Source organism: Corvus moneduloides, unplaced genomic scaffold (assembly GCF_009650955.1).
Source record: "Corvus moneduloides isolate bCorMon1 unplaced genomic scaffold, bCorMon1.pri scaffold_89_arrow_ctg1, whole genome shotgun sequence".
Classification (NCBI taxonomy): domain Eukaryota; kingdom Metazoa; phylum Chordata; class Aves; order Passeriformes; family Corvidae; genus Corvus; species Corvus moneduloides.
Window position 1 is genome coordinate 488,284 of NW_022436937.1, and position 23,173 is coordinate 511,456.

The 23,173-nt window shown below is 57.0% G+C and overlaps 2 protein-coding genes across 2 annotated transcripts in view; both read left to right on the forward strand.

Annotated features, from left to right (window-relative positions):
- LOC116439026 (zinc finger protein OZF-like) overlaps positions 1-23,173 on the forward strand; it is a 365,981-nt gene that overhangs the window by 332,727 nt on the left and 10,081 nt on the right. The gene's annotated exons all lie outside the window — the stretch shown is intronic.
- On the forward strand, positions 3,365-9,190 carry LOC116439019 (zinc finger protein 134-like). Its single transcript, XM_032098072.1, has 2 exons — positions 3,365-3,716; positions 7,927-9,190. Exons 1-2 carry the CDS (start codon positions 3,365-3,367, stop codon positions 8,763-8,765), a joined length of 1,191 nt encoding a protein of 396 aa, XP_031953963.1. The 3' UTR covers positions 8,766-9,190.

Genomic DNA, 23,173 nt, shown 5'->3' on the forward strand with positions numbered 1-23,173 from the left:
CGGCAGAGGTGATTCTGTTGGGACTTTGGATTTCTCCTCCAAGCTCCGAGCCGGGTCTGAGCAAGAAACCGGTGGGCTGGCAGAGACATCGCTGCTGAGGGGCTGAATATTTGCAAGATTAAAGGATCAAGGAACACCTTGAGTTTGCAGCACTCCCAGCGCACGCCTTCGATTCGCTCATTTCAAGGTGAAAGCTCAGCTCCACTCGTGACTCTGCTTTGTAGCGATGAATGGAAACATTCAAGGAAATTCCCCTAGAAAGAGCCCGGGAAGGTTCGTGCTGGGAGAGCTCTCTCGGGGCAGCCCCGGCTCCTGCCCTGCTTGAGTCCCTCTCGAGCCCGCTGTGCTTTCCAGCTGCTTCGCTCCAGCTGCCCCAAATGCCCGTGAATTGCACGGAATTGGAACAGATCCGAGTCCTCGTGGCTCGGGCTAAGGGCAGGGAGAGCTCACTCAGGGATCGCCATGGCGGCCACAAGAGCCCCGCCGTGGGGAGATGAACTGGATTTGGGACGGAGACGGATCAGAACAGGAGAATGAGGAGTAAAATAAACCCTGGTACAGAACCTTCCCGCGACCTCTTTCTCCTTGCCGGACTTGCCTTTATCCGCGGCTCCTCCCTGCTGTGCCCAGCGGGGCAGGGAGAAGGGATGGGAGTCGCGGTCAGTTCGTGCCGCTGCTTCGCCCTCGGGGACAGGAATCCTTCCCTGCTCCGGAGCGGGGTCCCTCCCATGGGCTCAGTCCCTGCCCTGGCCAGCGGGGGGTCCCTCCTCAGCCGTGCGGTCACTCCCCAGCCCGGCCCTGAGGCGCGGGGCAGTCGCGGGGCAGCCGCGCTCCGGCCCCGTCAGCGGCACCGCCGCTTCGTGCCGGGCAGGAGCGGCAGAAGGAGCCGGGCGGCGGCGGGGGCTGAATCCAGGCAGGAGGAGGAGGAAGAAGAGGAAGGGGCCGGGGCCGCCTGCGGTGTCCGATCCCCGGCAGCAGCGGGGTGGCCTCGGGGAGCGGCGGCGGGCGGGGCCCTTTGGAGCCGCCCCGAGGCGTTGGTGCCGCCCCGGGTCCCAGTCACTTCCACTTGCCCCAGTTGTCCCCCAGCACATTCCCACTTCTCCCAGTGTGAATCCAGTCCCCACTCGAATGGTCTCAGGCACTCCCAGTATATCCCAGTAGTGCTGAACACTCTCGTAGTCATTCCCAGGCACTCCCAGTTACCTCAGCATGGTTCAGTTGCCCCCAATATTATCCCAGTCACTCCCAGTACATCCCAGTTGTCACCAGCATGCACCCTGTCATTCCCAGTTGTTCCCAGTTCCTCCCAGTGTGTGCACAGGTGGCTCCCAGCATGGGCCTGGCAGCTCCCAGTAACCCCCAGTCAGGGTCCATTCACACCCACCATTATCCCAGTGTGATTGTAGCCACTCCCAGCATGATCCCAGTCACTCCCAGTATGATGCCAGTAGCCCGCAGTGTATTCCCAGTTGCTCCCTATCAATTCAGTGTGACCCCAGGAGCCTCCAGTATGATCCCCAGGGCTCCCTGTCTCTCCCTGTATGATCCCAGTAGCTCCCAGCAGAATCCCAGTTTCTTTCAGCGTGATTCCAGTTGCTCACAGCCACTCCCAGTCAATGCCAGTATGATTCCAGTCACCCTCAGTGTGATCCCAGTCTCACCACCATGGATCCAGCTGCTCCCTCTGTGATCCCAGTATGAACCCAGTTGCCCCTAGGATAGTCCCAGTCCCTCTCAGCATGGTCCCAGTCACACCCAGTTGCCTCCACTGTAGACCCACTGCATCAGGCTCAGCTGTTCCCACATTCACTCCATTATGGTTACAGACACTCCCAGTATATCCCAGTTGCCCTCAACATGCTCCTAGTCATTCCCAGTCACTCCCAGTGTCCCCAATAAGGTTCTAGTTACCTCAGAATGATCCCAGTCTTTCCCAGTTTCTCCCACTTACCTCCAGGACAATCCCAGTTTCTGTCAGTGTCCCAAAGTGTGGTCCCAGCTGCTCCCAGTATGATCCCAATTGTCCCAGGTGTGGTCTCAGTCCCCTCAGCATGGTTCCAGTACTTTCCAGTGTATCCCAGTTGCTCCTAATGTTTCCCCATTTTCCTCCCAACAGGGGCCCAGTAGCTCCCAGTAAGTCCCAGTCAGGTTCCATTCACACCCACTGTAATCCCAGTGGCTCCCAGGATGATTCAATAGGACCCGGAGTCACTCCCAGTATGGTTCCAGTCACTTCCAGGTTGATCCCAGTCACTCCCAGTATCATGCCCGGTTCCCCAAACATGATCCCAGTTGCTCCCTCTCAATGCCAGTATGATACCAGTAGCCTCCAGTATAATTCCAGTCACTTCCCACCACTTCCTGTATGATCCCAGTTGCACCCAGTCTCTCCCAGTGTGATCCCAGTGACTCCCAGAATAATTTCAGCCTGGGCCCAGTTGCTGCCAGTCACTTCCAGTATGGCCCCAGTCACTCCCAGAGATTCCCCCAGTATTATTCCAGTCATGCACAAAGTGACTCTCTGTCACTCCCAGTCTGGGCCCAGTTTCTCCCAGTCTCTTCCAGTATGGTTCCAGTCATGGCCAGCACCTTTCCAGTCACTCCCAGTCTGAGTCCAGTAGGATCCCAGGCACTCTCAGACACTCCCAGTACTATTGCAGTCTTTCCCAGTGTGATCCCAGTCAGTTCCAGTAGGATCCCAGTATGACCCCAGCATGGGCACAGCTGCTCCCATTATCATCCAGTGTGGTTCCAGTTGCTCCCATTTACCCCCATTATAGTTTCAATCTCTCCCAGTGTGAGTCACTCTCATCTGCCCTGAGCTGCTTCCAGTGTGACCCCAGTGTCTCACAGCCACTCCCAGTCACCCTCAGTGCAGTCCCAGTTGCTCCAAATATGATCCTGTAGGATCCCAGTGCAGTTGTCCCTAGTACAGTCCCAGTCCCTCCCCATATGATCCCAGTTCCTCCCAGCATGCTCCCAGTCATGCCCAGTTACCTCCAGTTCAGACCCAGTCACTCCCAGCTGCTCCCAGTTACCCCCAGCATAGCCCCATTTCTCCCCAGCATGGTCCTGGTTGTTCCCAGTGTGGTTCCAGTCACACCAGTATGGTTGACAGACGCTCCCAGTATATCCCAGCTGCCCTCAGCATGCTCCTAGTCATTCCCAGTCACTCCCAGTGGCCCCAGTAAGGTTCCAGTTATCCCAGTACAAACCAGTCAGTGCCAGTGGTGCCACTGCTGGCATCCCCCAGCCCTCTCTGCGTTCCCCCTCGCGGCTCTCCAGGCTCCCGAGAGGAGCCCCAAGGGCTGCAAGTCCCCAGCCAGGGTCCCCAGCAAGGCCCAGTTTGGATCTGCAGCCCCCAATGTTCCCAGTTTCCCTCTCCTTTTCCCCGGGCTGGGTTCCCCCGCCCCCAGCGGGTGGGAGCAGCCGAGAGCCCCGCGCTGCCCATCCCGACCTGTCCCGGCTCCATCCCCGCTGCTCCCGCGGGCTGCGAGGGGCTCGGGAACGGGGCAGGAGGACGAGGAGGAGGGAGGGAGGGAGGAGGAGGGGAAGGTGGGATTGGGACGGGGCGGCAGGAGGAAGAGGAGCAGGAGGAGGGAGGAAGAGGCGGAGCGGCAGCGGGAAGCTGGAAGAGAGGAGGAGAGGCGGAATCACGCGGCTCCAGCGCTCGCTGAACTCGCAGCCCCCCGGGACCATCGCCCCCCATCCCGGAGGTGCCGCTCGGGGGGACATCGGGGGTCCCCGGGAGGTGTTTTTGGGGGTGCCGGTGGCGGTGGCGGCAGAGCCCCGGCGGGGGCGGGGGGATGCGGGTCCCCCCGCGGTGGGGGTTGGGCTTCCCGGGCCGGGCCCTCCGATCTCTGCCGGGGCCCCGTGGGGAGCGCGCGGGGCCGGCGGGGGCGGGGGGACACCGGTTTTGGGGAGCCCCGGGAGCCCCGGCTTCCGTAAGCGGGACCCCAGAGAGAGGAGAGCCCCAGGAGCCCAAAGCGGGGAGCCCGAGAGGGGGGAGCCCTGGGATTGGCGGGACCCCGGCGGGGGGGTCTGGGGGCTGCAGGGGCGGCATGGCCGGGAAAGGGGCTCCGGGGTCCCGGGGCCCGGAGGTGGCTGCTCCCAGTAGGAGCCCAGTCAGTCCCAGTATGATCCTGGTCACTTCCCCTCCCTCCCTGCATGATCCCTGTTGCTCCCAGTAGGAGCCCAGTCACTCCCTGTCATTCCCTATTGTGATACCATTTTCCCCCAGCACGGTCCCAGTTGCTCCCAGTTCCTCCTCCAGCTTTTGTCCAGTGTGTTCCCAGTTCTCCTAGTTGCCCCTAGCATAGTCCCAGTATGAAGGCAGTCTTTCTCAACAAGGCCCCAGTCACTTCTACTTGCCCCCAGTTGCCTCAAGCTTGGTCCCAGTTTCCCCCAGCACATTCCCAGTTGCTCCCAGTGTGGTTGCAGTCCCCACCCAAATGGTCTCAGGCACTCCCAGTATATCCCAGTTATTCTGAACATTCTTGTAGTCATTCCCAGGCACTCCCACTTACCTCAGCATGGTTCAGTTGCCCCCAGTATCATCCCAGTCACTCCCAGTACATCCCAGTTGTCACCAGCATGCACCCTGGTGGCGTTTCTGTTGTCTGGTGTCATGTCACGAGCTTCCCCAAAGCGCCTCCAAGAAAGCCTCTCAGTGCAGCCGGCACATTGCACACAGCCACGGATCGCCAGCGAAACAGTCCGGGGATGAAGGAGCAAGAAGAGTTTTCGCAGAAGGGTTTGCAGGAGGGCTTTAATGCATCCACACTCGTGCAAGGTCTCAGAGAAGTCCCGGGGCAGAGCAATGGGGGGCCCAGGGTAAAGGAACTCATTGGGAAACTCTGAGGGGGTATCAGGTAACCAGGGCTGTGGCGGCCAAGGGAGCCAAGGAGGGGAGCAGAACTGGGGTGCCTGAAGAGAACAGAACAAAGCATTCTGGGGAAGTTTTTCAGTCCCCATGAGCTGGAAAGGGACTGAGGACTTATCCCACCGTAGGACTCCTTTGGTTCCTTGTCCAGCAGGCCCACCGGCCTCCACACACCCTGCCATTCCCAGTTGCTCCCAGTTCCTCCCAGCGTGTGCACAGGTGGCTCCCAGCATGGGCCTGGCAGCTCCCAGTAACCCCCAGCCAGGGTCCAATCACACCCACTATAACCCAGTGTGATTGTAGCTACTCCCACTATGATCCCAGTCACTCCCAGTCACTCCCAGTATGGTGCCAGTGGCCACCAGTGTGATCCCAGTCACTCCCTGTCAATGCCAGTGTGACCCCAAGAGCCTCCAGTATGATCCCTGTGACTCCCTGTCTCTCCCAGTATATCCCTGTCACTCCCAGCATGCTCCCAGTCACTCCCACCTCCTCCCAGTTACTTTCATCATGATTCCAGTTGCTCACAGCCACTCCTAGTCACTCCCAATATGACTCCAGTCACCCTCAGTGTGATCCCAGTCTCACCCAGAATGGATCCAGTTGCTCCCACTGTGGTCCCAGTATGAACCCAGTTGCCTCCAGAGTAGTTCCAGTTGTTCCCAGTTCCTCCCCGTATGAATCCATTTGCCCCTAGGATAGTCCCAGTCCCTCTCAGCATGGTCCCAGTCATCCCAGTTGCCCCCAGTGTAGATCCAGTCACTCCCAGTTGCCCCCCAGCATGGTCCCAGCTGTTCCCATTGTGGTTCCAGTCACTCCAGTATGGTTACAGACAATCTCAGTACATCCCAGTTGCCCTCAGCATGCTCCTAGTCATTCCCAGGCACTCCCAGTGTCCACAGAAAGGTTCTAGTTACCTCAGAATGATCTCAGTCTTTCCCAGTTTCTCCCACTTACCTCCAGGGCAATCCCAGTTTCTGTCAGTGTCCCAAAGTGTGGTCCCAGCTGCTCCCAGTATGGTCCCAGTTGTCCCAGTTGTGGTCTCAGTCCCCTCAGCATGGTTCCAGTACCTTCCAGTTGTTCTCAGTTGCTCCCAATGTGTCCCCATTTTCTTCCCAGCATGGGTCCAGTAGCTCCCAGTAACCCCCAGTCAGGTTCCATTCACACCCACTATAATCCCAGTGGCTCCCAGGACGATCCAATAGGACCCAGAGTCACTCCCAGTATGGTTCCAGTCACTTCTAGGATGATCCCAGTCACTCCTAGATACTCCCAGTATTATTCCAGTCATGCCCAGAGTGACTCCCTGTTACTCCCAGTCTGGGCCCAGTTGTTCCAAGTCTCTTCCAGTATGGTTCCAGTCACGGCCAGAACCTTTCCAGTCACTCCCAGTCTGATTCCAGTAGGATCCCAGGCACTCTCAGATATTGCCAGTACTATTTCAGTCACTCCCAGTATGATCCCAGTCAGTTCCAGTAGGATCCCAGTATGACCCCAGCATGGGCACAGCTGCTCCCATTATCATCCAGTGTGGTTCCAGTTGCTCCCATTTACCCCCACTGTGGTTTCAGTCTCTCCCAGTGCATCCCAGTTGCTCTCAGCATGTTCCCAGTCACTCCCTGATGGACTGAGCTGCTTCCAGTGGGATCCCAGTGTCTCACAGCCACTCCCAGTCACCCTCCCTGCAGTCCCAGTTTCTCCAAGTAGGATCCAGTATGATCCCAGTCCCCTTCCGCATGGGCCCAGCTATTCCCACTGTGATCCCAGTTGGATCCCAGTTGTCCTCACCATGGTTCCAGTTGCTCTCTGTTCCTTCCAGTGTGATCCCAGTAGAACATGATTCAGTATAGTTCCAGTCACACCCCATATGACCCAAGTCCTTCCCAGCATGGTCCCAGTCATGCCCAGTTGCTCCCAGTGTAGCCCCATTTCTCCCCAGCATGGTCCTGGTTGTTCCCAGTGTGGTTCCAGTCGTTCCCAATATGGTTGACAGACGCTCCCAGTATATCCCAGCTGCCCTCAGCATGCTCCTAGTCATTCCCAGTCACTCCCAGTGGCCCCAGTAAGGTTCCAGTTATCCCAGTACAAACCAGTCAGTGCCAGTGGTGCCACTGCTGGCATCCCCCAGCCCTCTCTGCGTTCCCCCTCGCGGCTCTCCAGGCTCCCAAGAGGAGCCCCAAGGGCTGCAAGTCCCCAGCCAGGGTCCCCAGCAAGGCCCAGTTTGGATCTGCAGCCCCCAATGTTCCCAGTTTCCCTCTCCTTTTCCCCGGGCTGGGTTCCCCCGCCCCCAGCGGGTGGGAGCAGCCGAGAGCCCCGCGCTGCCCATCCCGACCTGTCCTGGCTCCATCCCCGCTGCTCCCGCGGGCTGCGAGGGCCTCGGGAACGGGGCAGGAGGACGAGGAGGAGGGATGGGAGAGGACCCTCAACAGCCTGTAGAGGGGCAGGGGGGACTCCTTGGAGCCCATCACCCCCAGCATTCCTAAGTGGGGAGATGGAAGAGGGGGGAGCTTTTCGGATTCCTGGGACTCTCAGCAGCTTGGGGAGGGCGGGGACCACGTAGAGAGGGGGACTCCCAATACAAGCGTGACCCCCAGCAGCTGGGACAGGGGGGCACCCTGAACACCAAAGGGGAGGGGCCAGAGACAGGGAACTCCTGGGAGGCATTTTCAGAGCAGATTTTTATGGACACACGATGCCTGGTGTCTTCTAGAGATGGACTTGGGCAGAGGGACCTTCAAACTCAACGTGCTCATCTCTTGTTTTCCCCTAGACCAGGATTTCCCATTCCCAAACCTTAGCCAGATTTAGGAGGAGGCTGCGAGGAAGAGGAAGATGCCCTGGGACACCCAGGCAGAGGAGGTGAGGAGGAAGTCACTGCCCCTTTTCCCTCTCTCCTGCTCAATCTCCCAGCCCAGCATCGCCCCCGGCTGCAGGACATCCCCGCTGCTGACGCCGTCCTGCCGGGGATGGACTGGGGGGATCTCCTTGCCCTTCCCTGTGGCACGGAGGCAAATCCCATCCTCTCCTTGTCCTTCCTCCCCCAGACAAGGAGCTGAGGAAGGAGCCCAAGGAGGACAAATCCCCACAGCAGAACCTGGTGGAAGAGGCTGTTTTGAGCGGCTCCCTGGTGCAGGAATCCAATGGGGAGGAAAATGCCCGGAGATGCCATAGGAGGAGGGGCTGCAAATGCAGCCCAGGGTGCTCTGAGGAGGAAAGACCCACCCTGTGCCGGGAAGGCGGCCGGAGATCGAGCCGGAGCTCAGACCTGGTGGTCCATGAGCGGCTTCATACTGGGGAGAAGCCCTACAAGTGTGGGGAATGCCAGAAGAGCTTTAGCCAGAGCTCCCACCTGATCCACCACCAGAGGATCCACAGTGGGGAACGGCCCTGTGAGTGTGGGGAATGCTGGAAGAGCTTCAGCCAGAGCTCCAACCTGATCCGCCACCAGAGAATCCACACTGGGGGACGGCCCTATGAGTGTGGGGAGTGTGGGAAAAGCTTCAGAGACATCTCCACCCTGCTCCGCCACCAGATGATCCACACTGGGGAACGGCCCTATGAGTGTGGGGAATGCGGGAAGAGCTTCGGAAACTGCTCCATCCTGATTGTCCACCAGCGCATCCACACGGGAGAGAGGCCCTACGAGTGTTCCGAGTGTGGGAAGAGGTTTCAGACCAGCTCCAGTCTCCTCCTGCACCAGCGGATTCACACACAGGAGAGGCCCTTCCGCTGCCCCGACTGCAGGAAGGGCTTCAGGCACAACTCTGCCCTCGTCAGGCACCGGCGCATCCACACCGGGGAGAGGCCCTACGAGTGTCCCCAGTGTGGGAAGAGCTTCTCCAGGAGCTCTCACTTGAGCAGACACCAATGGAGGCACCGGTAAGGGAAGCCCTGCGAGTGCCCCGAGTGCAGGAAGAGCTTCATCCTCTACTCCAACTTCATCCCCCAGCAGAGGACCCACGTTTGGCAGAGCCCTGCTGACCCACATTCCCCATGATCCAGTTTGGGAAGAGCCCAGGCTGGTGCTCTCCACGTCCTCCTGGATCCCTGTAGGCACCTGGGTGAACGCAGGGGCTGGAACATCGATCAAGACTTTGACTGAAATCGGAAATTCATTGGGAAGAGCTGATTTGTTGACTTTATGGCCCAAAAATTCTCACCTGCTCTGTCCAGTTGTTTCTTCTGGTGGCATCCAGCAATCCTGGATGATCTTGGAGGTCTTTTTCAACCTAAATAGTTTCCTCCTTCATCCTGTCAAAACAACCAAAATTGGGGTAGAAATAAAGGAATTCAACAAAGGTATCTAAAGCAGCACCATTTTACTGGGATTTGGGGGTGAATTTGGGGTTGGTTCGGGGGAATATTCGGGAGGATTTGGGTGTTGTGAGGCCATGGGACGGGCAGATGGGGCCACGATCTTGTAGTTGTGCTGGCAGAACGTGTCCACCTGAGCCCGTCTGTTCTCCAGGGATTGTGGGTGTCTGTCCCAGTCCCTGGCCTGCGTCTCCCCGTTTCGGGTGTGCCCCCCAAAAGTGCCCAAATAGCTGCTGAAGTGCCTGAGCTGCTCCCGACTGGGGACGTTCCTGTCCACCAAGCTCTCCTGGCCAGTGCCATGGGGGGCTGGGAGGGGATTGAGGGGCTCGTGGGGGGATTGGGAGGGGCTTCTGTCACTCTTGATGGGCATTTGTGGTGCTTGGAGGGGGCTTTTGGGGAGGTCGTTGAGGGAGTTTTGGGGGATCTCGCCTTGGCTGTGTGTCTTGGAGAGAATTTGGGTGGTTCTTGGGGTCATTTATGTTGCAGGGAATGGTTGGAGGGGTTTCTGGCACAGATCTGTGGGGGGGTTTGAGGGGTCTGGGAGTGGCTGTGGGGCTGGGAGGGGGTTTTGGGGCACTTGTGATCCCCCAGAGCCCCAAAACTGCCACCAGACCCTGCCCCCCAAGATGCTGCCGGGGTTTTGGGGGCTCCACGTTGGGGTTCATCCTCCTGGCGCTGCGAGAGAAGGTGAGGGGTGTCCCCAGGGGCCGTGCGTGTCCCCCCCATAGCATGTGTGTCCCCCCATCCCGGTGTCACCCCCTTTTCCCTCCCCACAGGGCTCCTGCCCCAGCCCCTGCTGCCCCTGGGAGGGAATTTGGGGAGGGGGCAGAGGGGGTGCGCAGCCCCCGCCGGGGGATGAACCCGGCCCAGCGCCCTTCGGTCAGCACCGAGCTGGGCTTGGGGCCACAGGAGGAAGAGGCCGATGGGAAGCAGATCCTGCAGGGGGGACAGAGCTGGGCTCAGGGCAAGGTCCTGCCCTGCACACCTGGCTCAGGTGTGAGCCTGCCCCGGGAAGGGAGTGGGACATTCCCATCCCCACGGATCAGGGCTGGGAGCAGCGCTGGGGGCACGGACATGGAAATACTGGGAGCGACTGGGACCACACTGGGGGGTGAATTATCCCCCCCAGCACCTTTCCAGGCCGCCCTGCGACCTGAGAAATGCTCGCTGGGCCTCGGCCTTGGCCAAGAGCCCCCAGGCTCAGCTCCTCTGAGCTCAGGCACTGCCGGCTCCCGCAGCCTGCCCAGGGCCGCCCTGCCCGTGCCGGGGCTGTGCTGGAATTCTCTGCTGCTGCTGGGCCACTCGGGGGGTCTGGCCCAGCAGGAAAGGTGACCCTGAGCCAGGAGCTTTCCTTGGCCGCAGCAAAGCCTCGGCACGGAAAGACCTTCCCAGTGCTGTGCCCTGGGCCGGGAGGGATTGTGCCACCAGAGCTGTCCCTCCATTTCTTCTGCCAGGCAGCTCTAGGACATGGAAAGTGGAAAAGCCAGAGCTGACTCTCAGCTTTCCGCAGTCCTCCAGAAGAATCCTGTGTGGGAAGCACCCTGGGAACAGGGTTTCTGTGCCAGGGCAGGGGAATTCAGAGCCCTTTCCTCCTGCGTGGGCCGAGGCTCTGGCCCTTGCCCTTTGCAAAGGCCCTGCAGCTGCCAGAGGGGCCTTTTTGGCTCAGCTGAGAGCAGTCCTGCTGCAAGGCTGTCCTCGAGCTGCTTTGGCTGCAGATGTGCCCAGGGAATGCTCATTGCTTGCAGTCTCAGGCACTGTGGCTGTGCAGGTGTAAGTACTGCAGGAGGGAACAGCTCTGCTGGGGGGAGATCTCTTTTTCTTGGTGTGTTTTTTATGTTGAATGAACGTTCCCTGCCAGCTCTGGGCAGAGCTCTGTACCTGTATGTGCCACTTGTCTGTGGCATTGTGGCTCAGGAGGTGGCCAAGGGGAGCTTGGCCGAGCTGTGGGCAGAGGAATGGCCATCAGGCCAGGCTGGGGGGTCAGCGGCCGGTCAGTTGCGTTGCGTGGCCGCGGCTCTGGAGGCTTGTGTGGGAGCGTGTGCAGGGATGGAAGGCTGGGGCTGCCGCCGCTGTGTCCCAGAGCCGGGAAGGCCGGGGCTGGCCCGGCCCTGGCCCGGCCCCGCCAGCTCTGCCAGCTGCCGGCGGGGACACAAAGGGCAGCTCCGAGCTGCGGCCGCTGCGCTGCGGCCGCACAAACGCAGCGCCCGCAGAGCTGCAGGGCAAGGTGCTGGCCCTGGCTCGGGGCTGGGCCGGGGCCAGCGGCAGAAAATCAGCTTGCAGCTTGGGCCCCGCAGCAGGGAGGAGCAGCAATTGCTGGCTGAGAGAGACTCTTGCCAAGGGCCTGCGGGGCCGGGCCCCAGGGAATGACTTCCCACTGCCCAAGGGCAGGCTGAGATGGGATGTGGGGCAGCAATGGTTCCCTGGCAGGGCGCTCAGGGCCTGGCACAGGCTGGCCCGAGAAGCTGCGGCTGCCCCCGCATCCCTGCAAGTGTCCCAGGCCGGCTCGGCCATTGGGACTTCCTGCCCAGGAGGGCTGGGCTGGGCTGGGCTGGGGCTGCTGAGGGCGGGATGGGCTCTGCCTGAGACAGCTGAAGGCTGCGCATGATGAGGCCGGGGGAACCCCGTTGCTGAGTGGGTTCTGGAATATCCCCCCTTCCAGAAGGGATGTCAGGGTACGTCCTGTTCCTGAGGCAGTTTTGGGGTCCCCCCAGTGCTTCGGGAGGGGTTCTGAGAGGGGGGATCTGGTACTTGGAAGGGGGACCTATTGGCAGGGAGGCGGGGAGCCCACTTTGGGAAGGATGCTGCTGTTTCTGGCAATGTTGAGAGGTTCTGAATGGCCTGTGGGGCCCTGGCTCTCATTTTGGGACTTGAGGTGAGCCCATGGGCACAGCAAGGCCTGAGGAGAGTTCCACCTCCCATTTGGGATGGAGGGATTGAGCAGGTGCCTCCAATAAACTCAATCCCAGCCCCAATGTGTCGATGGCAGCCCCAAATGGCTCGATCCTTCAGCCCCAAGGCCCGGCTGTGGGGAGTCAGGAACCACAGAAGGGGAATTGGTGTCCAGGAGGGGTGGGATGGGATGGGATGGGACTGGGATGGGATGGGGTGGGATAGGATGGGATGGGATCGGATGGGATGGGATGGGATGGGATGGGGTGGGGTGGGGATGGGGTGGGATGGTATGGGATGGGATGGCATTGTGGAGGTGGGATGAAGTTTGGGAGGGATGGGGTGGTTTGGGCACTTGGAGTGGGGTACTCCAGGGCGGGAGAGCAGGAGCTGCTTTTGGGGAGGTTTCTGCTGTTTTTTGACAATTGTGGGGCCTCTAAGTGGCTTCTGGGATGTTGCAGTGAATTAGGGGAAGGTGCCGTGAACCCCCTGCAATGCAGGGAGCCTAGGTGACATCCCCACATTTTGGGAGGGTGAGAGGACTCCAATTGGGAAGGGATCCTACGGCTTTGCACCCCTTCAATGGGGAGAGATGCAGCTTGAAAAGCTCGAAAGCTCGAAAGAAAAAGAAAGAAAGAAAGAAAGAAAAGGAAAGAAAGAAAGAAAGAAAGAAAGAAAGACAGACAACGAAAGAAAAAGAAAGAAAGGAAGAAAGAAAGAAAGAAAAAGAGAAAGAAAGAAAGAGAAAGAAAGAAAGAGAAAGAAAGAAAAAGAAAGAAAGAGAAAGAAAGAAAAAGAAAGAAAGAAAGAAAGATGGCAGAAAGCAACAAGGAAAGGAGGAAGAAAAGTACAACAGAAGTACAAGAAAAAGAGAGCAAGCAAGCAAGCAACAAGAAACAGAAAAGAAAAAAGAAAGTAAGAGATAAAAAGATGTAAAAAAAAAGAAAGAAAGAAAGAAAGGAAAAAAGAAAGGAAGGAAATGGAAAGACAGAATTCAACAAGAAAATGTGAAAAGAGAAGGAAAAGGAAACAAAAAGAAGACAGTAAGGATGAAAGTTTGTTCTCAATAAATATGAAAGAAAGAAAATTCATGGAAGAGAGAAAGGGAGAAAGAAGCGATAAAAGGAAAGGAAGGAAGGAAGGAAGGAAGGAAGGAAGGAAGGAAGGAAGGAAGGAAGGAAGGAAGGAAGGAAGGAAGGAAGGAAGGAAGGAAGGAAGGAAGGAAGGAAGGAAGGAAGGAAGGAAGGAAGGAAGGAAGGAAGGAAGGAAGGAAGGAAGGAAGGAAGGAAGGAAGGAAGGAAGGAAGGAAGGAAGGAAGGAAGGAAGGAAGGAAGGAAGGAAGGAAGGAATTCGGAAGGAAGGAAGGAAGGAAGGAAGGAATTCGGAAGGAATTCGGAAGGAAGGAAGGAAGGAATTCGGAAGGAAGGAAGGAAGGAATTCAGAAGGAAGGAAGGAATTCGGAAGGAAGGAATTCGGAAGGAATTCGGAAGGAATTCGGAAGGAAGGAAGGAAGGAAGGAAGGAAGGAAGGAAGGAAGGAAGCAATTCGGAAGGAATTCGGAAGGAAGGAAGGAAGGAAGGAATTCGGAAGGAAGGAATTCGGAAGGAAGGAATTCGGAAGGAAGGAAGGAATTCGGAAGGAAGGAATTCGGAAGGAAGGAAGGAAGGAAGGAATTCAGAAGGAAGGAAGGAATTTGGAAGGAAGGAATTCGGAAGGAAGGAATTCGGAAGGAAGGAAGGAATTCGGAAGGAAGGAAGGAAGGAAGGAAGGAATTCGGAAGGAAGGAAGGAAGGAATTCGGAAGGAAGGAAGGAAGGAAGGAAGGAAGGAAGGAAGGAAGGAAGGAAGGAAGGAAGGAAGGAAGGAAGGAAGGAAGGAAGGAAGGAAGGAAGGAAGGAAGGAAGGAAGGAAGGAAGGAAAAAGACAATGTAAGTACTGAGTGAAACAAAAAAAAAGGTAAATAACTGAGTTCTCTTTTAAAAAATATCCATTACCTCTGAATCCAAAGTTGCAGGAGACTTTTCCCTACACATCTGGGTTTTGTTTTTATCTTTCGCACTTTTTCTGGTTCTTTCCTTTTTTCTTTTTTTTTTTAATAGATAGCACCTGCTAGGAAAGGAATGCACAGCAAAATGAGACCCATTTCTGGCAGGCAGTGAAAGTGTGGGCTCCTGGTCTGGTTCCTTTTGTGTGGATCCCTCATCTCTGCGGCATGGGGGGAATAGCAGTGCTGGGAGCCAGCAGCGGGCTCAGGAGCATCCCGCTCTGGCAGCTCTGAGGAGGTGGCACATGCCCCACTCTCCTGCTGCCCTCCAAAGCACAGAATCCATGGGCAAGTTTAGGCACAGCTCTGGGCACAGCCAGCATGGCCTGGGCATGGGAGCGGGGGGCAAAGCAAGCGGGATCCTTCTGCAGCTGCCTGGTGGTTTCTGGTTTCTCTGCCCAGAGTGCCGGGATGTTCTTAAGAGGTGCTTGTCCATGCAGCCCTTGGACAGGCCGAACTTGGAAGAGCTCTTCAGTGAGCCTTGGCTGCAGGGTGTTCATGTGCCCTAGAGGATGGGAGAGACCCACGGACACAGTGTGATCCAGGGGCCTGGCAGGTAACAGCCCCACGCATCTCTTGGCAATCAGTGGCAAAGCAAAGCAGACTATTTTGTCCTGCCTGTAGCTGTGAGCAGGGAGCATCAGAAGGGAACACGCAGCTCTTGGGCTGCAGCTGAGCTGGAGAGCTGCTCTGGCAAGCACTGGTGGCCACCATCCCCCCTGGTTTTGCTTGTCTGGTTCACTGATGTCTGGGGCCCTGGGCAGAACACTAACAGCCTGGTGTGGCCCCCAGGGAAGGAGAAGGAGCCCCTGGAGAAGCTGTAGCAGTGGGGCTGCTGCTGCTGGAGACACCAAGGATGACCTCAAGGATGACAACCTCTTCCTGGAGCTGGCCAGCAGCAGCTGAAGATGATGGACTTTGATTCTGGCACCTTCTTCAAAGACACGCTCCACGCCCCATGTGCAGGTGAGTGCACAGCCAGGGGGATGCTCCCAGAGCTGGGCATGGCACAGCCTGGCTGGGCACCAAAGGTTCCCCCTTTGCTGGGGCGGCTGCAGTGAATTCTTCAGCGGCTGCCAAGCTGCTTTTGGGCTCTGGGCAGCTGCTGAGGAGGTGGATGTGCCATGGCTGGCTGCAGGCTGGGCACATGTCCTGCCCTCCTGCTCTGCTCCCAAAGGCAGCAATGCTGGGCAGCTTTGGGCCCAGCTCTGAGCGCGGCCAGCACGGCCTGGGCACTGCGGGCGGCTGGGACAAGGGGACAGGAGGCTTCAGCTGACGGGCGGCTTCTGGTTTCTCTCCTTGCAGCCGGGCTCTGCCGATGCTGAGGCTGCTCTGGGCTCTGCCAGGGCTCTGCTGGGGCTCAGCCCCGGGCACGGCTGGGCCCGCTCTCCCCTCACAGGGCTCTGACAGCTTGGCATCAGACGAGCCCCTTGCGAGCACAGCGACGGAGCTTTCTGCTTTTGCAGGTGAGTGAGACTCTGGTGCAGGCCAAGAGATTGCACTCAGGGACACACATGCCACTGGCAAGAACCCAAACTCTCCACAGTGCCAGCGGAACGCCTGGATCTGCACAGGATGTTCTGTCTGTCCCACTCTTCCTTCCTTTTGGGCTGGAATTGTGCCATTGCACTTTCTTCCTCCTCTAGGAGTGCCACGAGCGGGCCAAAGCTGGCGAGTGGGCCATGTTCCTGAGGCAGTGCAGCCTGGAGCTGATGGAGGAAGAATTGCCCTTCTCCACTGCCAAACCAGAGCAAAAAGCCTGAAGTGGGACTTTGTGTCTTTAAGAAAGCCCTGACAATTTCCGAGGGAATGTGCAGCTCATTGGCAGGGTGAGAAGGAAGGAAGGGCATCTTCTCAGGGAGTTGGGGTGGGACAGAGTTTAGGTTGCCAGTCCTGCTCGGAGCTGGCAGGGCACAGAGCCGTCCTCAAGCCCAGCCGTGCCCCACAGCAGTGTCTCAGGGCTGCTGTGCCAGGTTACGGTGTCATTCAGAGGCGCTCTGCAGCCCTCAGCTGTCCTCACTGCCGTGTTCCCACTGCCTTTTCCTCGGCCCTCCACCACGATGAGCTCTGTGAATTTTTTCCCAGCTCTGTGTCCAGAGCAGCTGTCCAAGAGCTGAAGGGAGCAGCGTTTAGAAGCAGTTCCAAGATTTCTAGGCAGGAAGGGGAGCTGGGGGCCATCCTTGGAACTCGCCGTGTTCATCAGGAGGGGGTGCTGGTTCTTTGGGAATATGGAACAATGGGAACACAAGAGTTCGGAAAAATCCCAGTTCTCTGTGGATTTGTGCAAAGGGGGGAGCAGCAGAAACACTTTGTGTCTGCTTTTGGGGACACAAGGTCCAAGCAGCTGTGGTGGCAGAGGGTGACCTGGGTTCGTGAGGTCCTGTTTCAGGGCATCCTGCGGTGGCACAGGACAGAGCTCCAAGCACCCACAGCCACACTGCTGAAGTCTCTGGGATGTTTATGCAGCACTATCAAAGCTGGGCCCTCTCCCAGCGGGGTTGGAGCCTCAGCTGTGGCTGGAGGCAGCTGCAGGAATTCCCAGTGTCCGGGAGTGACTCTCCAGTCCTTGGCTGGGACAGCTTCCCCCAGCTGATGGGTGGCTCTGGGTGATGGTAAAGTCTGAGGGGAACTGGGGATGGATCTTGGTTAATCACTGCAGGCAATCTTTGGCAGTGATGACTGGGGGCATTGCTGAGCTGCTCCTTCTGTGATTCTTTGCTGCTTTGAACTGTAGGAAATGACACAGTTCCTTCAGTTGGTGTCTGTGTCTCTGGTGCTGACCCGGCCCACTGGCAAAACAGGGCCCTGTGCTGCCTGAGTGTTACCTGGGAAGACAAAAACCCTCACTCTGCCCACTGGCAAAACAGGGCCCTGTGCTGCCTGAGTGTTACCTGGGAAGACAAAAACCCTCACTCCAAATGTCCCGCCTTCCTCCTTGTTCCCCCCACTTTATACACTGAGCATGATGTCCTGTGGTCTGGGATATGCCTGGGGTCAGTTGGGGTCACCTGTCCTGGCTGTGACCCCTCCCAAGCTCCCCCTCACCCCTAGCCCCTCCCGAGTGTCATACATGAAATCCCTAATTAGCTTGATCTTTGCATGTTAAGTGCTTTAATTAGTTAATGTTTTAATTGAATGTTAATGTTCACCCATCAGTCCAGGTACAAATATCAAGTTCTGCTATTAGTGTTTTCACTTGTTCAAAGCAGTTTATCTGCACCAGTTCCAGTTAAAATCCCCCAGTTAAAAGTGTCCCAGTTAAAAATCCCTTTTCAAACTTTAAACCACTTGTACACTGCAAGAGTTGTTTTTCCCATGTTCACTGTATACTTTTACAAATGTTTTAAGATGTATTAGATGTATTTTAATATTTTTTTAAGGGTTTCTACTTTGCACCTTAGTCTCAGAACCAGCCCCCAAAAACCCAGTTTCTAACAGCCAAAAGCTATTTTTAGACCTTTGGCCGTTGGTCTGTAAGTAAGCTCCATGGCAACCTGAATCTTAATGAGGACATGTTACCACCCTTACTCCAGCTGCTACTACCCCCCTGACAACGACGAGCTATTGGTAGACAGAGATGATCTGTCAAAAGGGAAGCACCAATCACTTGGGACCAAAGGGGTGTGCTGTGGGCGGGCTCTGGGCGGACTGGGGCGGAGCAAAGGCACTATAAAAGAGCGCGTCAGGTTCAGAGCAGGCGTAGATTTTAGGTGTCGTGGACATCAGTGCTGGGCATTTAAGCCTTATTCCTATTTAGGAGCCTTTAATAATTTTTCCTTGACTTTTGGATTAGCTAAAAGTCAGCCCAGCACTGTTTTTCCACCAGAGGTCCAGTGCTGTTTAAGCCTGAAGATCTCTAATCCCTGCGCTCCTGGGGCATACCTCTTGAGCCACTAGAATCCCAAATTTTTATATTTTTCTGATTTTTGTAATTTTTCAATTTTTCCGTTTTTAATAAATTATTTTAATTTTTCTAAGAGTTGTCTCATTCCTCACACCGAGCGTGGCTGGACGAGGGGCTGGAAAGGCCTTGGCTCTGTGCAAGCTCAGCAAGAACAAAACCATCTCTGTGTGATCAACGCTGTGCTCAGCACAGACCCAAACACAGCCCCAGAGAAAGGCCTGGCAAGGAAATTCTCTCTGCCTCAGCCCACAGCAGCACCCCATGGCCATCCAGCATCACCACGGCTCCACGGGTTCTTTTCCATGCCCCCGGCCCTGGACACGGGACCTTGGGCTGGTGGCCACGGCAGCCGACCGTGGCCCAGGGCTCCATGCCTGTGTCCATGGCAGCAGTGCCTGGCCACGGGCCCTGAGTGCAGGTGACCGTGCCAATGCCCATGGCAGCGGGGCCAAGCGCTGGTGTACATGGCACCAAAGTGAGGAACGGGTCCCTGTGGCCGCTGCCATGGCACCTGAGGGCATCAGCGAGTGTCACTGCAATTGTAGCTGGCACCAGCCCCGGCACTGCTCTGTCCTGAGGGTTGCCATGGCATCCAACCCCCTGGGATGTCACACAGCCACCCGGTGATGTCACAACTCATTCTGTGATGTCACAGCCTGCTCTCTGATGTCACAAACACTCAGTGATGTCACAGTCCACTCTATGATGTCACACCTCTGCCCTGGGATATCACAGCCATCTGTGATGTCACAGCTCATTCTGTGATGTTACCCAGCCACCCTGTGATGTCATAGTCACTCTGTGATGTTACAGCACCCATCTGTGATGTCACAGTCCTCCTTGTGATATCACACAGCTCCTCTGTGCCGACACAGCTGACTCTATGATGTCATACAGCCAACCTGTGATGTCACAACTCACTCTGTGATGTCACAGCCTGTTCTGGGGTGTCACACGACCACTCCATGCTGTCACATAGGCATCTTGTGGTGTCACAGTCCTATCTGCCCCTTCTGCCCTGGGGGTCTCTTTGGGGGTCCCTGGTGGTCGCTGACCCCAAAGCGACTGACCCCTGACTGTCCGGTGAACTGGTGAAAGTTGGCACACCTGGGCTGGTTGCTGCCTACAGAATCAGCGTTGTGCGGTTCTATGGCCAGTGGCTTTTGGAGAATAAGCATTGTATAAACCCACCAGGTGCCAACCATTTTTCATCTGGCAAATTTCCCCTCCTTGGAGGGTTGTGAAGCTTCTCCTCCCTTCAAGCCTTCGTAAGCCTCACTCTGCTCCTTTACTCACATCCCACAAGTTCCTCAGTTGCTTTCACAACCATGTTCTTTACACAGCTTAAAGGGAGTGTCATAAGCACAAGTATTGCTGTGATCCCAGTTAGACTTTGCAAAAGTGAGGCCAACCATCAGTCAGAGAAAATCCAAATCTTTCAAATATTTTATCCAACCAGTAACTGTCTAACCCTCCCCTTAATTCCCTGCTGGATGCAGCAACCGATTTTATCCTCTCTACCTGATCATCCAATCCAGCATCCCATTTGGAATGTGCACACAAGAAGTGCTGTTGTTTCAGTTCAAGAATCCACATACTCCTGTCCCTGTAACTGGAATAGGGCTAAAGCCAATCTGCTCTGTAAGGGCATTTTAGCTGGGGCTGGCAATTGTTCCTTTATTTCAGCAAACCCCAAAGGAGCTGCATTCACTAAAGTTTCCATTTGCAGAGCCCAATGGTGTGTGGCTGGTCTGTTCCTAAAGGCAGATCTTTGCGGAGCAGAGATGGATTCTAAAATCCATCCTGCTGTAGTTCCCACACTGGGATGTTTCCAAGTTCCATCCCCTTTAACCTTTCCCCACAGTTGGGTTCCCAGTGGTGACTCCTTGCACGAGGGATGGAACATTAATACCCCCAGTGTCCATGGTGCTCCTGATGCTCCCAGGGGCAAACGTGTGCTCCAAATTCCATCACTTCCCACCCATCCTGTGCCTCCTAAGGATCTGACCGTGTCCTGCTGACAATCTGTGTCTCTCCAACTCTCGTTGTTTGTTGGGTGATCCCAGGTGTCACTGAGAAAGGCAGAATCATTTCTACAAACACAGCCCAGCCTTAGAGCCTGGGCCACAGCCAGGAGCCGCTGTACCTCGGGATTCCAAACAGCTCAAGTGTCTCAAGCCCAGCATGTTCCCAGTCACCACCAGTATGGTTACAGGCACTCCTAATACACCTCATTTGCTCTCAGCATGCACCCTGTCATTCCCAGTTCCTCCCAGTGTGTCCCCAGTGGGCTTCCAGCATGGGCCTGGCAGCTCCCAGTAACCCCCACACAGGGTCCATTCACAGCCAGGATGATCCCAGTGTGATTGTAGCCACTCCCAGTATGATCCCTGTGACTCCCTGTCTCTCCCAGTATATCCCAATTGCCCCCAGCATGCTCCCAGTCACTCCCACCTCTTCCCAGTTGTTTTCAGCATAATTCCAGTTGCATACACCCACTTCCAGTATATCCCAGTATGATTCAAGTCACTCACAGCCACTCCCAGTCAATCCTAATATGATTCCAGTCACACTCAGTGATCCCAGTCTCACCCACCATGGTCGTGGTTGTTCCCAGTGTGGTTCCAGTCACCCCCAGTATGGTTACAGATACTCTCAGTATATCCCAGTTACTCTCAGCATGTCCGTAGTCATTCCCAGGCACTCACAGCAGCCCCAGTGAGGTGTTAGTTATCCCAGTATGATCCCAGTCATGCCCACAATATCCCAGTTGTCTCCAGCACGCATCCAGCCGTTCCAGGTTACTGCCAGTTACCTCCAGCATCATCTCAGTTTCTCTTGGTTTCTCCCAGTAACCCAAAGTGTGACCCCAGTTGCTCCCTTTCAAGACCAATATGATCCCAGTCACCACCAGTACTATCCCAGTCACATGCCAGCACTCCCAGTATAGTCCCAGTATAATCCCAATTGCTTCCAGTCACTCCCAGTATGGTCGCAGTTGCCTCCAGCTAGATCAACCCAGTCAGTCCCAGTAGGATGCTATTTGCTCCCAGCATGCTCCCAGTTTCTCCCAGTCACTCCCAGTATGGGGGATGATATGCATGGTGTGCTCCCAGTCATTCTCAGATACTCCCAGTATTAGTCCAGTTGTTCCCAATATGATCCAAATGTGACACCAGTGTGCTCCCAGTCACTGCCAGTATGAACCAGTTGCACCCCACAAGGTTCCAGTTGCTCTCTTTCACCCGTGCTTTAGTTCCAGTCATTCCCAGTTTCTCTCAGTGTACCCCAGTTCCCTCCAGCATATTCCCAGTCACTCCCAGTTCCTTCCAGCATGATCCCATTTGCTCACAACCACTCCCAGTCAGCCTCAACATAGTCGCACTCACTGCCCGTATGATCCCAGCCACCTCCAGCATGATCCCAGTTACCCCAGTTCATCGCAGTATAAGCCCAGTTGCTTCCAATCACTCCCAGCATGCACCCAGTTCCTCCCAGTTCCTCCCAGTTGCTCCTAGCATGATCCCAGTTTCTCCCAGCTGCTCCCAGTCACCCTCAGCATGATCCCACTCACTCCCAGTATATCACATTTGGCCCCAACATGGTCTCTCCATTACCCCCCACAGGATCCTACTCACTCCTAGTATGATCCCAGTCTCCCTCAGTGTCATTGCAGTCTCCCCCAGCATGGGCTCAGCTGCTCCCACTATGATCCCAGTATGATCCCAGTACAAACCAGTGCCCAGTACTGCCAGTGGTGCCACTGGCATCCCCCAGCCCTCTCTGCGTTCCCCCTCCCGGCTCTCCAGGCTCCCGAGAGGAGCCCCAAGGGCTGCAAGTCCCCAGCCAGGGTCCCCAGCAAGGCCCAGTTTGGATCTGCAGCCCCCAATGTTCCCAGTTTCCCTCTCCTTTTCCCCGGGCTGGGTTCCCCCGCCCCCAGCGGGTGGGAGCAGCCGAGAGCCCCGCGCTGCCCATCCCGACCTGTCCCGGCTCCATCCCCGCTGCTCCCGCGGGCTGCGAGGGGCTCGGGAACGGGGCAGGAGGAGGACGAGGAGGAGGGAGGGAGGCGGGGGAGGTGGGATTAGGACGGGCGGCAGGAGGAAGAGGAGCAGGAGGAGGGAGGAAGAGGCGGAGCGGCAGCGGGAAGCTGGAAGAGAGGAGGAGAGGCGGGATCACGCGGCTCCAGCGCTCGCTGAACTCGCAGCCCCCCGGGACCATCGCCCCCCATCCCGGAGGTGCCGCTCGAGGGGACATCGGGGGTCCCCGGGAGGTGTTTTTGGGGGTGCCGGTGGCGGTGGCGGCAGAGCCCCGGTGGGAGCGGGGGGATGCGGGTCCCCCCGCGGTGGGGGTTGGGCTTCCCGGGCCGGGCCCTCCGATCTCTGCCGGGGCCCCGTGGGGAGCGCGCGGGGCCGGCGGGGGCGGGGGGACACCGGTTTTGGGGAGCCCCGGGAGCCCCGGCTTCCGTAAGCGGGACCCCAGAGAGAGGAGAGCCCCAGGAGCCCAAAGCGGGGAGCCCGAGAGGGGGGAGCCCTGGGATTGGCGGGACCCCGGCGGGGGGGTCTGGGGGCTGCAGGGGCGGCATGGCCGGGAAAGGGGCTCCGAGGTCCCGGGGCCCGGAGGTGGCTGCTCCCAGTAGGAGCCCAGTCAGTCCCAGTATGATCGTGGTCACTTCCCCTCTCTCCCTGCATGATCCCTGTTGCTCCGAGTATGAGCCCAGTCGCTCCCCATCACTCTGTTATGATACCATTTTCCCCCAGCACGCTCGCAGTTGCTCCCAGTTCCTCCTCCAGCTTTTGTCCAGTGTGTTCCCAGTTCTCCCAGTTGCCCCTAGCATAGTCCCAGTCAGTCCCAGTATGAAGGCAGTCTTTCTCAGCAAGGCCCCAGTCACTTCCACTTGCCCCCAAGTTGCCTCAAGCTTGGTCCCAGTTGCCCCCAGCACATTCCCAGTTGCTCCCAGTGTGGTTGCAGTCCCCACCCAAATGGTCTCAGGCACTCCCAGTATATCCCAGTTATTCTGAACATTCTTGTAGTCATTCCCAGGCACTCCCAGTTACCTCAGCATGGTTCAGTTGCCCCCAGTATCATCCCAGTCACTCCCAGTACATCCCAGTTGTCACCAGCATGCACCCTGGTGGCGTTTC

What these genes read in the sequence shown, in the direction of transcription:
- LOC116439019 (XM_032098072.1), top strand. Translation starts at nt 3,365, where the DNA reads ATGTTCCCAGTTTCCCTCTCCTTTTCCCCGGGCTGGGTTCCCCCGCCC. An exon ending in CATCGCCCCCCATCCCGGAG is followed by an intron (nt 3,717 to 7,926) that starts GTGCCGCTCGGG and finishes TTCCTCCCCCAG; the next exon opens with ACAAGGAGCTGAGGAAGGAG.